This window comes from Panulirus ornatus, chromosome 38 (assembly GCF_036320965.1).
Source record: "Panulirus ornatus isolate Po-2019 chromosome 38, ASM3632096v1, whole genome shotgun sequence".
NCBI lineage: Eukaryota > Metazoa > Arthropoda > Malacostraca > Decapoda > Palinuridae > Panulirus > Panulirus ornatus.
In genome coordinates, this window is record NC_092261.1 from 11573241 (window position 1) to 11589145 (window position 15905).

General features: G+C 45.9%; 1 protein-coding gene across 1 annotated transcript in view; it reads right to left on the bottom strand.

Moving 5' to 3' along the window:
- Nucleotides 1-15905, bottom strand: part of LOC139760903 (corticotropin-releasing factor-binding protein) — a 175771-nt gene that overhangs the window by 33546 nt on the left and 126320 nt on the right. The window contains exons 3-4 of the mRNA XM_071684672.1: nucleotides 9914-10071; nucleotides 8482-8683 (exon numbers count right to left, since the gene is read on the bottom strand). Of these exons, the coding sequence (XP_071540773.1) occupies nucleotides 8482-8683; nucleotides 9914-10071 (360 nt within the window). The remainder of the gene's footprint in view (nucleotides 1-8481; nucleotides 8684-9913; nucleotides 10072-15905) is intronic.

Consider the following 15905-nt stretch of genomic DNA (forward strand, 5'->3'; position numbering starts at 1 on the left):
ATATATATATATATATATATGGTATGATTGGAATTCCTATCTTCCTGATAAGAGATATGATAAAGACACACAATGAAAAAGAATGATCACATTATCATCCAACTATTTTTTCGAGGAAATTTTCCCCTTGCATCGTGGAGCGGGAAATGAATTTAATAATTCCTCACCGGCGGCGTGAATACTAGAGTCTGGTGTATAATGTTCCCTGGAAAAATGGTTGGTTGATGCTGCTGTTGGCCCTGGTCCCTGCCTCACAGACGACCGGGAAACTGACCAGAATTCTTTTTTTCTTCTTTTTTCTTTATCATCCCTTGAGCACGACGGTTCGACCCTTTGGGTAAGACGATGCGAACCACGAGAACGACGGTACGATCCTTGAACACGACGGTACAACCCTTGAGTAAGACGGTGTGTGCCCTAAGTACAGCGGTACGAACCTTGGGTAAGACGGTGCAACCCTTGAGAACCACGGTACGATCCTTGAGTAACACGATGCGTCCTTTGAGAGCGACTGTACTTAAGACGCACACACACACACACACACACACACACACACACACACACACACACACACACACACACACACACACTCTTTTAGTCACTGAAATCCATTAAACACCACCACAAAACTTACAGATCTCCAGAGAGACACGTGGAATATTCAGGTCCATAGAAATTACTCGCTAGACGCATTAGGCTCGCAGTTGTACTTGCTAAGCAGAGTGATCCACACACACACACACACACACACACACACACACACACACACACACACACACACACACACTCCCAGATTCGAGCGGTAGTGCAGTGCTGGTGACCCTCACCCACTGTGCATGCAGGTGTGCTGCAGCCCTCACCTAGACACCGGCATCACAGAACACCAGAGGAGGAAGAAGATTCACTCATCAAAACGCCCCAGAACCAGAGACAATCAAGGTTCGCCCTTGATGCCGTTCATCCGGATGGCGTTAGTCTTTGGAAGATTAGCTTTTCCAGCAAACATTAAGCTGTGCCTCATCTGGAAAATAAGCTTTTAGGGTAAATAAGGTAAGCAATCATGTTTGAATTCAATGTTTCCACTCGGGAAGCATGGCGGGGTAACCCTGGTAGACTCGCCGGTAATTGAAATAAGATATTTATTTTGCCTTTGGTCTTGACGTCACTCCTGTTCTCTTGATTAGTAATACTGTCGGTCATTATCCACGGCGGGAAAGCCCTTTTCAATCATTAGCCACGGCGGGAAAGCCCTTTTCAACCCGCGGACGAAGACTTAAAAAAACATCCCCCAGTTCGGCTTCAGCTGTAGGTACAACATGGAGAGCTCTTGTACGATTGATTCCACGTTACACTCTCACTTCACCCATGAACAGATTTTACTTCTTTTTTTTTTGACTCGAGGATGGAGTGTAAAAAAATATTTTTTTTAAAATACTGACTTTTTTTCTCTTTTGCTCATTTTCCTCCCACACGCTGACCACTGGGTCGATTTTTTTTTTCCAGGGAAATTATGCAGAGAATTTCCAATAATTGGGATAAAATGTGTGTCATGTGCGCCAAATTCACGATTTGCGGTGATTTATATACGCATCGAGAATATGCTTTAAACTTTTTTTGCATCAGAGGTTGTCGCTATGGAAGAACTCCACATCGAAGCCAGGCCTTTAGTGATTTATGAAACAGAGTTACAGAAACGGAACAATAAGAAGAGAAGAGGAAAATCCAGTTTTCGAGGGAAGTGGAAAACCTACCTTTTAAGATAGGGGCTGGTCATAGCTGATAGAATAAACACGAGTAAGATAGGGGCTGGTCATAGCTGATAGAATAAACACGAGAAGGTGAGAGTTCCAAGATTTGGACGTTTAGGGAAAGAAACAGACATCACAACGGCTTAACAAACGAGTTTTCATCGGCTCAACAGTAATCATGTGATGCATTTGCCTACCGAGTGTTGTGTGGTCTAGCCTATAACAGGAGGAATTCAAGCAGCCTATTTTGGGAGAACCAAAACCAAAATACTCTTCATCGAACAGGGAAAACAAGGCCAACACCTGGTGTAATGAGTCAAATTTTGAAGTCACAAGACATAGAGAGTTGATAAGTCGGATTGTTGTGGATTTGTCTCTGTTGAGTCAATTTGTATAATCAGAACCGTTTCCCGGACGCAAGATCAGTGCTCTGTACAAGGACAAGTTAATCCTGCATGTAATCAGAACAGTTGTGTATGATAGGGTTTCCTTGATTCATTTGTCGGGTTTCCAAGATTCCTTTGTCGTCTTGAGGATATGATAGATCCTGATTCACTCGCAGGTCAGACACCTGGGAACTTCGGGTCCATTAACTTGGGAATTTCACGGCGAACGACCTGGAAACTTCAAGGTCGTTGTGGGAACTTCAGGTCCAAAGACCTTGGGAACGTCAAGTCTCATGACCTGAGAACCGGATCGTATAACATTGAAAAGCTCATTGGCTGATTAGTTCAAGTAGACCATGAGGGGCTTCATTGTCGTCGGAGTTGAATGATTCAGCAGGTAATGAAGGGAAACAAGAACACTGATGAGATAAGGGTGTAGGGGTTGTGTGTGGTAAGGGGTCCGGCTGATGGCTGTCCCTGATGTGGTAGGGGTGGACAGACGCTTTGAGGTGGACCGGAGCGGGATAAGATTGATAAGGTCTCCCCGTAAGGGGGATCTCCCTTACGTCGTGCAAAGATTGTGTTTCCTGCTTTCCCAACATACTAGGGCAGTACTTGGAGACGTGAAGTCCGTGTGGATGGATTTGGCTACACTGCCACTCACGCTTGCGTGCGCGCTGATGAACATACTCAACTTCGTAAGATGTCTGAGAATTTTTCGCAGGAAGGGAAGCGGGAGCTTTTCTCAATACATTAAAAGTAACGTAGCCTCTCACTTTATGTGATATATGAAGCACGCAGTATAATATTATAACCTCGTTTTATATATATATATATATATATATATATATATATATATATATATATATATATATATATATATATATATATATATATATATACGCTTTCAAAGTTTATATTCTTGTCCTACAGCTTATCGCGTGCGGTATTTTCTTTTTCATAAACAACTTGCGAGGATTTTTATAAGCACACACTAAAACGTTCATGGCCTCCATTAGCGACCTGTGTTGCCTCTAATGTTTCATAAATTTTTGTTGCCCATCACTTTTGAGTCGGTTAAAAATTGATGAAAGTACGGCAGCTCCTAGACAATGAGTAGATTTTTAAGTACTGACCTCTTTGTATAAACTGATTATTTCTCTTTTCTACTTTGTATGAACTGATTATTTCTCTTTTCTACTTTGTATAAAATGATTATTTCTTTCCTACTTTGTATAAACTGATTATTTCTTTTCTACTTAGTCTAAACTGATTATTTCTTTTTTTTTTTTACGTAAACGCGTCATTTTCTGTTGTGTTGTGGCGATGAAGGAGTGTCTTGGAACCTGTCCTCACAAACTTTTCGTAAGCTACACCGTCCACGTAAACTTTTCGTAAGCTACACTGTCCTCGTAAACTTTTCGTAAGCTACACTGTCCGCGTAAACTTTTCGTAAGCTACACTGTCCGCGTAAACTTTTCGTAAGCTACACTGTCCTCGTGAACTTTTCGTAAGCTACTCTGACCTCGTTCTTAAGATTCGTAATCTCTGCCTTCGTAAACTGTACATTGCCCTCGTAAACTTCATAAACTCTACCCCGTCCTCGTAAGCTTCACTGTCTCGTACATTGTCCTCATCAATTCTAAACTGTCCTCATAGACTCAACACCGTCCTCGTAAACTGTCCTCTTCTTTTCTGATAAGTTAGACGAAGATAACTCTTCCCTCGTTTGGGGGCGCTCTCCCCCCTTCCCCCTCCTAAAATAATTTCCGATCGTCGATCAAACGCTATTAGCGCCTCCTCTCAAGGGGTTTCCATCTCATTAATGCCCCGTTCGAAGTTGCCAGTAAAAACGTCGGTCCTCTATAACTGTGAGAAAATAGGGTTTCAATCTCATTACGGTATGATCTGGCTTGGAATTGAAAACTGCGTGTGACGTATGATTGGGGGGTGGAGGCAGGTGGGTTTTGCTGTTGTCGTCTGCTTGCTTTGTGTCGGATTGTGGTTCTGAGTGACGTCACTTGTTCTTTGTGTGAATGTAGACACTGGAAACTACTGAATTTTGCGGATGATGCCGGAGTCGTGAGCGAGCGCGGTTAAAATGCGAGAGGGATTGCGTCGACTTACAAGGGGACCTAGACAATATGACATTGACTGGTGGGATTTCTATTTAAGGAAATTAAAGGTAATGAGGATGGGCCACCGTGAAAGAAGACCTCGAGTGGGAACATCGAGTGGAAAATAAGCTCCAGGAATCTTCGTTTGAGTGAGACTTGCGGGGCTTCGACGTTGTTCCTAACCTGTCTCCAGACTCCCCACCTCAGGAGGATACTAAAGAAGACCTCGTGTCTCCTTGGTAGATGCAAGCGTTGCATACCAGTTCCTGGATAAGGGAATTACTCAGTGAACTGGTCATGTCGTGCATGAGGCCAGAATTGGACTATGCTTCTCACGTTTGGTCACCTTGTTTAAGAAAAAAAGACGAAGAGCTGATGGAGAAGGTCCAACGGAGAGCAACAGAAAAGACAGTACCGGAATTAAGAGAGCTGGGTTACAGGGAAAGGCCAGAGGCCTTAGATTTGTCCACCATCGAGAAGAGAAGAGTTATGGATGACCTGGTCTTTAAACCAGAGTAATGACGTACACAGTTAAAAGTTCTTCAGAAAATGTAGGGGTAGAACAAGCAGAAGACATCTTGAAATTAACACACACACACACACACACACACACACACACACACACACACACATACACACATATGGTGCAGTGGTTAGCTTTACTGACCATGAGCCATCAGAAGCTCTTCCAGAGTTCGGACCAGCATGGGTTCGAATCCTGGGCGCGACGATCCTCCTTCACTCAACCCAGGTGTTCATCCTTTCCTGATGGCTGATCGATAAATGAGTACCTGGTTTAGACTGGTGTGTGTGTGTGTGTGTGTGTGTGTGTGTGTGTGTGTGTGTGTAAACATGTATAAATTAAGCCGTTACATAAAGACAAGGTTAAGAGACGGGGCAACACGAGTTGGTAAAACCCGCTTCCCAAACACACAAATTGTGAATGACAGGAGAACGCCCGCGCGCACGCACGCAAGCACGCAGGCAAGCACGCACAGAAAAACAATACAAAAAACGTTTAAGACCTCAGGTTTTCAATTCTCCGTTGGCTGTTATCAGGCCATTATTCAAATGTCATCTTACGCTTTATGTGGCCAGAACTCTTTTATCTCGCGAGGGCGTTAGTTCAACTGCACGGTCGGCTCTCCCAAGGAACCACGGTGCGTCAGCTGATAATAAGGCCATGAAGGGGGGGGTCAAAAGTCATGGTTGTTGGTATTGAAAAACTGGTGATTTAGTGTCCGCATGCGGCACGTGAGGTTGTCGCGTCAACAAGGCGATGATGGGTCGTGGCCTTCCCTAAGATAAGTGTGTTTGTATTTAGTTATTTGGGATTTGTTACTTAGACGGGAAAAAGGCCGCTCCTCTCTCACCAGTTGAAGAGGAATTTGGTGTCCTCTTTAACTCTCTCTCTCTCTCTCTCTCTCTCTCTCTCTCTCTCTCTCTCTCTCTCTCTCTCTCTCTCTCTCGGAAGTGGAGGTGTTGTATATGTGAAAAGCTCGATGTTGCCTTTTGACCTCTCGGCTGGCAAGAATGAATCGTAGGAAACGTAGAAATCCTGCAGAAGTTTTCTTCGCTCTCATTAAAACTTTTCATCATTGCCTCCGCCGTCTCTACCGGATGTGAGCCAGGTTGGCGTCGCCGCTGGAGGGGAGTGACTCTCCTGAGGGTGGGTGTTCTCTTCTTGGTCCAGTCAGTTGCGATCGTTACCCCAGAAGACGAAAGACACGTCCTCGTCGTCGTCGTCGCCTTCACGAATTGATCAGGTAGTCCGTAGTTACTGACTGTCTGTGTGTGAGAGGGTTTGGAGTCGATCTTCTTAACCATCCTGTGCCATGACGGTATTATGACCCACTCTGGTTTTATGGTTCTAGTTGGTTGGTTGGGCCTTAGGCCTCTTTAACTGCCAGACGGTTGTTAAGCACGTCAACGTTATTCTCCAACCACCTTTCGAAGATGACGAACACCTTCGAGATAATTCGAAGACCTTACTATTTGTCGCTGTTACGTATAGTGTTTGATGCACGACTTTGAGGTCTTTGGATATAACGACTCGGCCTTTGATCCGACTCACAGAGGTCAGATTTTCGCCTGACCTTTGTGGGCCATGACACGTGAGGGTCGTACCGTCGTGGTTGAGGTGTTAAAATGTTATTTTATCCTAGGGTCGCTTTCGTCTCTGTTCATTAATGTAAAGTTTTGTCCGTGTTGCCTGTGGCCGGGGATGTGTACATACCTCAACACAATGTTGCCAGGCCCCGCAGCATGATGGCCATCACAGCTGTGTACACTGGAGGTGAAGAGGATTCGTGTCTGTGGCCACACCAGACAAGTGAATCGCTTCGCCTGACGTCTCCTCTCATAGTCTCGTCAGATGTGTGAGGTCGGCCGGCCGGCTTGGTTTCCCGCTGTTGGAGATGTGGGGAGAAGTATCTTCATTTTTCATATTTCAGTTCACTGTCTCTTGACTCCTTGGAGGGTGATCGCACGACCCTGGAGCACGACTGTACGACCCTAGAGCTCGACGGTACGATCCTAGGGCGCGACGGTGCGAAGCGTGCTCATGCCAAGTGAGTGACAAGACACTTTACTTTGCCCTCAGCTTAACCATGTGGGCTGCTGCCACAGCTTGGACACTGTAGTGAACCATCACACCAGAGAGTGTTCCATTCATATCAGGCTCTCTCTCTCTCTCCCTCTCTCTCTCTCTCTCTCTCTCTCTCTCTCTCTCTCTCTCTCTCTCTCTCTCTCTCTCTCTCTCTCTCTCTCTCTCTCTCTCTCCCCTCCTGTAGCTCCCGACGTCTTGGAATATGTTACCACTAACTCCGTCACACCCGACCCATCACGTCATCAGCCTGACAAAGGGATTAGTGATATTGTCGGCTGATAGGCTCCCTTCCCCCACAGTACGGTTGCCCTCGTTTTCCCCCCCGCCTCTGGGAAGGAGAGATAATTCCCTCCATTGTCAAGGGAAGATGTAGACCCCATTTGTCCATCTAGATAGATAGAGGGAGAGTACCTGCCTGCCGACGAGGAAGGTGTGGAGACCATCATTCCATCCAGATAGATAGGAGTAAGAGAGAATCTGGCTACATACGACGAAGACCTAGATCCCATGCATCCATCCAGATAGCTGGATGGAGAAGATGTTGAGCCCGTCCCTCCATCCATATATATAGAGAGGGAGATTACCACCTACCTACCTACGACGAGACTATAAAACCTCCATCTAGATAGATTGAGTGCATTCTACTTACGACTTAGATGTAGAGCTCATCCCTCCATCCAAATATGTAGGGGGAGAGAACCTACCTGCCTATGAGGAGATTTTGACATTAGGTAGGGCAAGCGCGTAGTGCTCACCACGCACCTTGCTAGAAAAGAGAGACAGATGCATACCTATGCATATGTATCCCCGGGTATAGAGGGAGGGAGCTTCCACCTACGCACATAGTATACTTGGACCGTAAAACGTATACAGCACGGAGTGTGTCCTGAAGCAATGTCTAGATGCCAAATAGTATGTTGCCTTGTGTTGTATATCCCCACTAACAGTCCCCACGTGTCAGGTTGTTGTTGTATGATGTTGTGAATCCCCATCAAGGGTCCCCAAGTGTCAGGTCACTCAGCAGGTCGGGTACATAAGTAGATAAGGCAAAGATGACCTAATCTATTGACCAGTACAGTATGTCAATGGTCAGGCCTACTTAGCATTAAAGTTTGATATTCCAGAGAGAGAGAGAGAGAGAGAGAGAGAGAGAGAGAGAGAGAGAGATGGTAGAAGATAAATTTGAGGTTGTTGTACATAATAATTTTGCCCAAAGGAATCGAGGGTAAAATTTTGCTCTGCCGGTACTCGTTGGCAGAAGCTGCCATCACTATTGGGTCCCTCGGAGTGTATCCCACACAGGTAGTCAAGAATCGTCGTGTATCAGTTGAGTCAGTCCCATGAATCATCTCACACCACTGGAATCAGTCCTTCGAAACCTATCATACCACTGGAATGAGACCCGAGAATCATGTCATACCACTGGAATCAGTCCCATGAACCCCATGAATCATCCCGCACCAGTGGAATCAGTCCCAAGAATCACGCCACTAGAATCAGTTTGGGGAATATCACCTTTGGAGATAAGGTGCACTGGAAGGGATGGGGGTGTAGGAAGGGGCGTGTCGTACTCACGCGAGGGGTTATCGGTGTATCTGACGGTAGAGGCGTGTCGTACTCACGCGAGGGGTTCTTGGTGTATCTGACGGTGATCTTGAAGCCGTCGCCTCGGTTGGGGACGCGGTACTGGATGAGGGCGGCGTTGCCCGAGCTCCTGAAGACCTTCTTCTTGAGGCGACCGCAGAACTCGTGCACCCGGCCCTCCAGGGGCGCGTCGACCTCGCTGGGGAAGAGTTCGCCGCCCAGCTCCCACCCGTCCACGAACTGACGCAAGGAGGAATAAGGGATGATTACAGTTAGTCACATGCGTAGCTGGGGTGTAGGAGGGTGTAGTGAGGCAGGTATCCTACACTAGCCCAGGTGTAGGGGTGAGATACACTTGGTCTGGTTCACTGTGTGCTTGCGCTACGTGTGTATGTAGAGTTAGTTTGCGGATAGGATAGACGTAATGAGAGGACTGATGAGGGCTGGGAATACTACAGATGAAGGTGTTTGAGGAATGGCCGTGGTGTCGGATGCAACGGAGACATCATTGTGTGGAAGTGGTGTGAATGAAGACATTGGTCTCACTCAACATAATCAATTTAGTGAATGAAGGGAAAGTTAAGGAAGGCCTTTAATAAACACAGATGTCTGTAGGTTTATCAAAAACACTTGTGGGTTGGAGATGTGTGTGTGTGTGTGTGTGTATGATTTTGCGAAAGTGTCTGTACCTGACCCGCACTGCAAACAACTAATGGAGTAATGGAATTCGACTTTACAACGGGTGTGTTAGGAATGAAATGTTTTACAGAAAGTTGCTATCATGATAAACAAAGGAACAGTACAGCACCACAACATTACTACTGCAGGTCTCCATAACACTACAGTCACAGTACCACAACACCGTAACAATACCACATCAAGCACCATAACTACCACAATAACACTACCACACAGTAGTAATCACCACATCAGGCAACAACACTACATTAACACTATGAATCATGATAACGTCTTGGGATCTGTGCTCATGAGAGAAGCACTTAAACGGTACAATACACAGCATTCATGAATGTAGCACATAAATAGTACACAGTACTCATGAGAGCAGCACTTTTGAGTAGTACACAGGACTTGTGAAAGAAGCTCTTGAATTATACTCAGTACTCATGAAAGCAATGAAAGCAATGTCGTTAATGTACTTAAGAAAGCAGTGAACAGGACACAGTACTCATGCAGGCAGTGAACAGTGCAAAACATTCATGGAGGCAGTGAACAAGACGGTGCTCATGAAAGCAGTGAACAACAGAGTACTCATGCAGGCAGTGAACAATGCAAAACATTCATGGAGGCAGTGAACAAGACGGTGCTCATGAAAGCACTGAACAGCACACAGTACTCCAGGAAAAGGACGGTGCTCTGTACTACTACTTAAAGCCACGAGCAATACACAGGAGATGAGCATTGCCCCACTGCTCATGAGGAACATGAACAGTGGTACTCAGTACTCACACTGACGAGGCCATCGGTGTCACAGTCAACGTCGAGGTAGTCAAAGGAGACCTGGACTGCCTCGTCTGGCTTGCTGAGCAGGTACACCCCACACACGTCGCCCGTACCCCGGCTCTTGTAGTAATACGTTCCTTCCTCCAGACCTACCAGCATACACTCTGCCAAGACACAAGGGTTTACTGTATACTCTACTCCAGACCTACCAGCATACACTCTGCCAAGACACAAGGGTTTACTGTATACTCCTCTCCAGACCTACCAGCATACACTCTGCCAAGACACAAGGGTTTACTGTATACTCTGCTCCAGATCTATCAGTAATACACTACTGAGTTACACATATACATGAAAAGGTCAGATAACAGAAGACATGATGGTCTGTGGCGAGGTTGTCTGCTGAAGGACTGTGGTAAAATCCTACATTCCCAGTCTACGTCGATGGAGACAGGGTGATAAAGAAGGAAGCTTTACTTCACCAACCTCTCCCTCCGGCACCTCAGCCTGCAGGATAGTGGCTATGGCGAAGAGCATGTTGTCCGTCAGCCACCTGTTTTATGCGCTGACAATTTCGCACCCCTGTGTCCGTCCGTATCTTAGTTATTACCTTGATTTGATCATCTGGCGTGCATGCTGTATCCCTCTCCTCCACCCTCACCGTGGGATGGCGCAGTGGGTGGAATACATAAATGCTTCTCCACTACTTACAACATTGTGAATGCTGTGGCGATATGCTGCGGATATATCACGTTATGCTGGGATATATCGCATTATGCTGCACTCTGCAGGAGAATTATATATATATCAGTACTCTTCAAGTCTCCTCCGTGTCCAACAATAGCCATGTGTACCAGATACAGATTTTTAGTATCTGATTATTATCCGTCTCTCGTGCACGTGTCGTCCCTCACACCCACTCTACATCAGCTGCAGCAGAGCTGCCGTCGTTCTGTTCTTCGTACTGAGTGTATCCGTCGGTGGGCGCGCTCTCATAGCCTGAAGTGTTTTGCGGCAATCATCATCAGCCCGGCTCGAGACGCTGCCTCCACACCTGCCATGGTGGTAGAGCAAAGATCTCCTGCCTCCGACCCTTGTCTTATCTCTGCCTCTGACTCGTTAAAAGAAAATAAAATCTTAAAGGATATTTTCTATTCACTCTAGTAATTACACACACACACACACACACACACACACACACACACACACAGGGCCACTTAACTTCCTACACCTTCCCTCTTCACATAGTTTCATTGTTTTCATGTCTCGTACATATGTGTAGCATATTCCTCTTATCATTTCGTCTGCGTTGAAAATGTTCATCCTCCGTTCGTCGTAGTCTTCAGCAAGTCAGTCTCAGCTTCATCCTTGCCTGATTGACTGCACGTACAGCAGCAGCAGTTGTGTGATACTTTCCCACTAGGTGTCAGCCCCTGTTGTTAGCTGATGGAGCTGTTCGAGTGATGCACGTCTGATTGACCTTATCACTCGTAATTAGTGTAGTTGAAATGACATCTCACCATTAACTTAGTCAGTTGGATGCAGAGATAATGTAGCTGTAGCATTTGCTAAAGTGATAAGCAATACATTAAAAAGAATATGCTTCTATCCACTGGGTCGAGCCGGCTATGATTTCCTCTCAAATCAGTTCATGAAGGAAATCTGAAGCACTTAAGTTGATTAAGACCGATCTGGTTTATCCATTCCGGATTCTTTTCCCTCCCTTAGAATATTCTGCTTGATTAAAAACGATCTGTTTATCCAATCCGGATTCTTTTCCCTCCCTTAGATTATTCTGCTTGATTAAGAACGATCTGTTTATCTCACCCGGATTATTCTTCTGACCCCCGTACAGTCTGAGTAGATCCACGAGCGTATGTTGATCGGTTAGTTTTATCTCAGAGCTGCGGACGGAGACGTGGATGCCTGCCAAGCCTAGGTTCAGGTTGATGTCTCGACTCCGGCGAAATTATGGTTCGGGTCTAAGTACCAGCCTTGCAACCGTGTGTGTGTGTGTGTGACACCGCTTCTTTCCTTCGTGGTTCCATCCACTGTCACGTCCACTCCATCGTACCCTGAATTAAGAGGACTGAGGGGTGCAAAGCCCTCCAACCTTGGAGGAGAGAGAGAGAGAGAGAGAGAGAGAGAGAGAGAGAGAGAGAGAGAGAGAGAGAGCATATCACAGCCCTCAAGTTTCTGTATCACTTAGAGGGTAGTGAAACTGAACTGTTCTTCAAGGGATGCAGTACCAGCGTAGCCTGAGGCCATGACACGAAGCTGGGGGGAAGAAAGTTAATCAGAAAGGACGTTAAAGAAGTACTGGCCTAGTGTTAGGGTGGTGGTTGGTTGGTTGGTAGGAGTAAGCTAACCAGTGAGAGTGAATGACAGCAGTTTGCAAAAGGCTTTTAAAAGCCACTTGATGTCACAGTCAGTCTAGGAGCCAGGGCCCCACGAGTGTAAGACTCCCACCCCCCCGTACTGTTCAAATGGGAGGTAATTATACACATTTTCTTCGTGCTTGGGTGTTTCCGTCGGTCAGTTAGCCAGGTGTTGCCAAGTAGCTTTCTATTCGCAAGTGGCCATCCAGCCATGTAAATGATTCACACGCACTTTGATGCCTGCCTGACACGGGACAGACACAGTGCTTGCTTGTTTCCACTCCCACCTGTTCTGAATCTTCGCCTCAGCTGTGGCGCGTCGACTATTTTTTGACCCTTCACCTAACCTGCGTCTCCTCACAGTGATCATATTTTTTCTTTTATGATAGTAGATGTCCTATGGCAAGGGAGATAGAAAAATTAACTATCTTTATTTCATATTTTAATAGATTTTTGCGAACTTTAGAGCGGTATTGAATACATGATATTTATTTCGTGCTTTCAGAAGTCGAACGTATCGCGATGTGTTATATCAAACGTAGTTTTGGGCGGTTGAGGAAGAAAAAATAACGAGTGTGACTGGATTATGGAGATGAGGGAGGGCGTAGCGAGAGACTCCCTCAGTGTCCTTAAGACTGGGGCACATCATTTCCTCATCATACAGAAAACATAGTCATTAGCCATGGCATATTATGTTAATCTGGAAGGGGAAGATGATGACTTCCGCTGGGGAAGTTGTCTTTGCCCGTTGCGGATGCACGGGCACCGCTCTCTCTCTCACTGGCTCCTGCACACCTCCGGTTTGTATATTTCAACATCCTCCTCCTCAAGCAGGACGGGACAACCCTAGAGCATCAATGGTGTGACTCGTGGGTATGATGAGCTGGCCTTTGGTCTCAATCAAGCCTTGAGGGTAGGTTAGGTCAAAGGCCAAGACGTCATACCCAAAAGGAACGTGCTCAAGGATCGTGTCTTCGTGTTTGAGAGCCGTACCTTTGTGTTCCCGGGTTGGTACCATCGTGCTCGAAGATCGCTCTGTCGTACTAGAGGGTCGTATCGTCGTTCTCAAGGGGGATAACCAGCGACTATGGTCCACGAGGATCTAACTTGTGTTTTCATCGTCTGGTGAAGAATGGCAGCGTATGTTGTACACTGGAGAGGTTGAGGTGCTCCGGAGGAGGACTGTCCTAACGGGGTCCCTGGCCTCTGGTGGTTCGTGCCCCCTGGTCGACGTATTTGTCATGCACTGGTGTAATCTTAGAAACTGACGCTGTCGCATTTAGCTGCCATGGAAACGTACAATCCCATGATATGACACTCGCTTACAATACAACACAGCACAGATCCAGCACAATACCTGACGCATGAACATGTATAATTCTGATGGGAAACTGTCGCCTGCGGTGCTGGATGGAAAATAAAATGTGAGTGGTTTCCCAAAAAGAGGAGGTGACGGTATTGTTGAGTCTTTGTATATTAGGGCAGTGCTGTTGACACATGTGTATTGTCTCTAGAAATTGCATGTGATATTTGAATTTGTTTTGATATGCATGGCATTGACATGGAGATATGATGCGATACATTGGTATTGTCTAGTGATGAATCTGGTTCCTGTGTCTTCCCCTCGGCTCCACAATAGGAGCTCTTGGTAGATACGAAATCAGAATGGAAATCCGTTCACAGGAATGGAGTCACCAAGAAAAAATACTGTTAAATTTTCTAATTGTGCAATACTTATACGTGCAGTTATGTGTTGAACATCTTGACGTGTGGGAGGCTGTGATATATTGAACATCTTGACGTGTGGGAGGCTGTGATATATTGAACATCTTGACGTGTGGGAGGCTGTGATATATTGAACATCTTGACGTGTGGGAGGCTGTGATGTATTGAACATCTTGACGTGTGGGAGGCTGTGATATATTGAACATCTTGACGTGTGGGAGGCTGTGATATATTGAACATCTTGACGTGTGGGAGGCTGTGATGTATTGAACATCTTGACGTGTGGGAGGCTGTGATATATTGAACATCTTGACGTGTGGGAGGCTGTGATATATTGAACATCTTGACGTGTGGAGGCTGTGATATATTGAACATCTTGACGTGTGGGAGGCTCTGATGTATTGAACATCTTGACGTGTGGGAGGCTGTGATATATTGAACATCTTGACGTGTGGGAGGCTGTGATATATTGAACATCTTGACGTGTGGGAGGCTGTGATATATTGAACATCTTGACGTGTGGGAGGCTGTGATATATTGAATATCTTGACGTGTGAGAGAGCCTGCTATCGTGAACATCTTGACGTATGGGGTGTCCAGAGAGATGGCACATCATAGCAAAAGTTAATGCTCTGAATTTTCATCTCTTATGATGCGTTGTTGCTTCCAGCCCGTCACGTGAGGGTTGGGTCCCTGAAAACACCAAATGTCTGCCGTGCCTCAGACCACTGGGGATCATTAACATGCCGGGGTTCGTCCCAAATGCAAGAGTAAGAATATGTAAGAGTGGACGGGGAGGGGGGGCTGGCCAAGAATTTCAGAAGAAGGTCAAAGTTGAGGCCGGAAACACATGCCTGAGACGAAGGTCATTTTCTTTATCTCCACGAAGGTAGTAACTCTTGAGAAGAAATTGTGGCATTTAGATAATCGCCTCGAGGACGATGGTGCCACCTATCCCTCTGTGTATTGGTGGTGTTGCTCTTGACCCGAGCCTCATCAAAGGCCAGGCTATATATATATATATATATATATATATATATATATATATATATATATATATATATATATATATATATATATATATATTATGTTATGTGTCTTGGAAGGACATATTGATAAATGATATAAAGGATATTTTTCCTTTATAGTTTACATTACTTTCTGCAATGATCATACTGTGATATGTATACACACACACACACACACACACACACACACACACACACACACACACACACACGCAATCAGTCACTCCATCCCATCATAACTCTCTCCCCCACACACGGTAATTGAACCACTTCGCTTTATTCGGAAGAAGGAGAGATGTTATGGCACTTCCTGTAGAGAGGGAGGAGATGCTTCGCCCCGCGAAAAACAGATTTGCATTGATTTCGGGCAGTGATGAAAGCTGAACGGGACTCGTGGGGAAGGAAGAGTATTTTCCAATTACGTTATGGGAGATCCTTTGACCGCGTTTCTTCGGAGCAAGAGAGGTTGAATGATGGATCCGATGAAAGAGCCTGTCGTAGATTTAGATTGGATAATACAGGCCTCCGTTTTCGCAACATCACGCTCCTACCGTACATCTGGTAGAGACGCAAGCGTCGTTTGTGAGTAAATGCTCCTCCCAAAGAACATCGAAGATTGAAGATGATCTAGCCAGAGCTGCTTTTAAAGTCTGATACTTAGCTTGCGTTTAGAGCCGTCTTACACGTAGTGGTTCATTCCCTCACATCTGCGTTGCTTTTCCTCACTGTGTCCCACCCATACTGCTTACTGCCCCTCCCACACTCAGGCTCTATCGCTGCCCTCCACCCATAATCTCCCTCCCTTACATCTGCTCATCATGACAGCCTATCAGATCTACCCCATCCACACACGTACTTCCTAAGTTC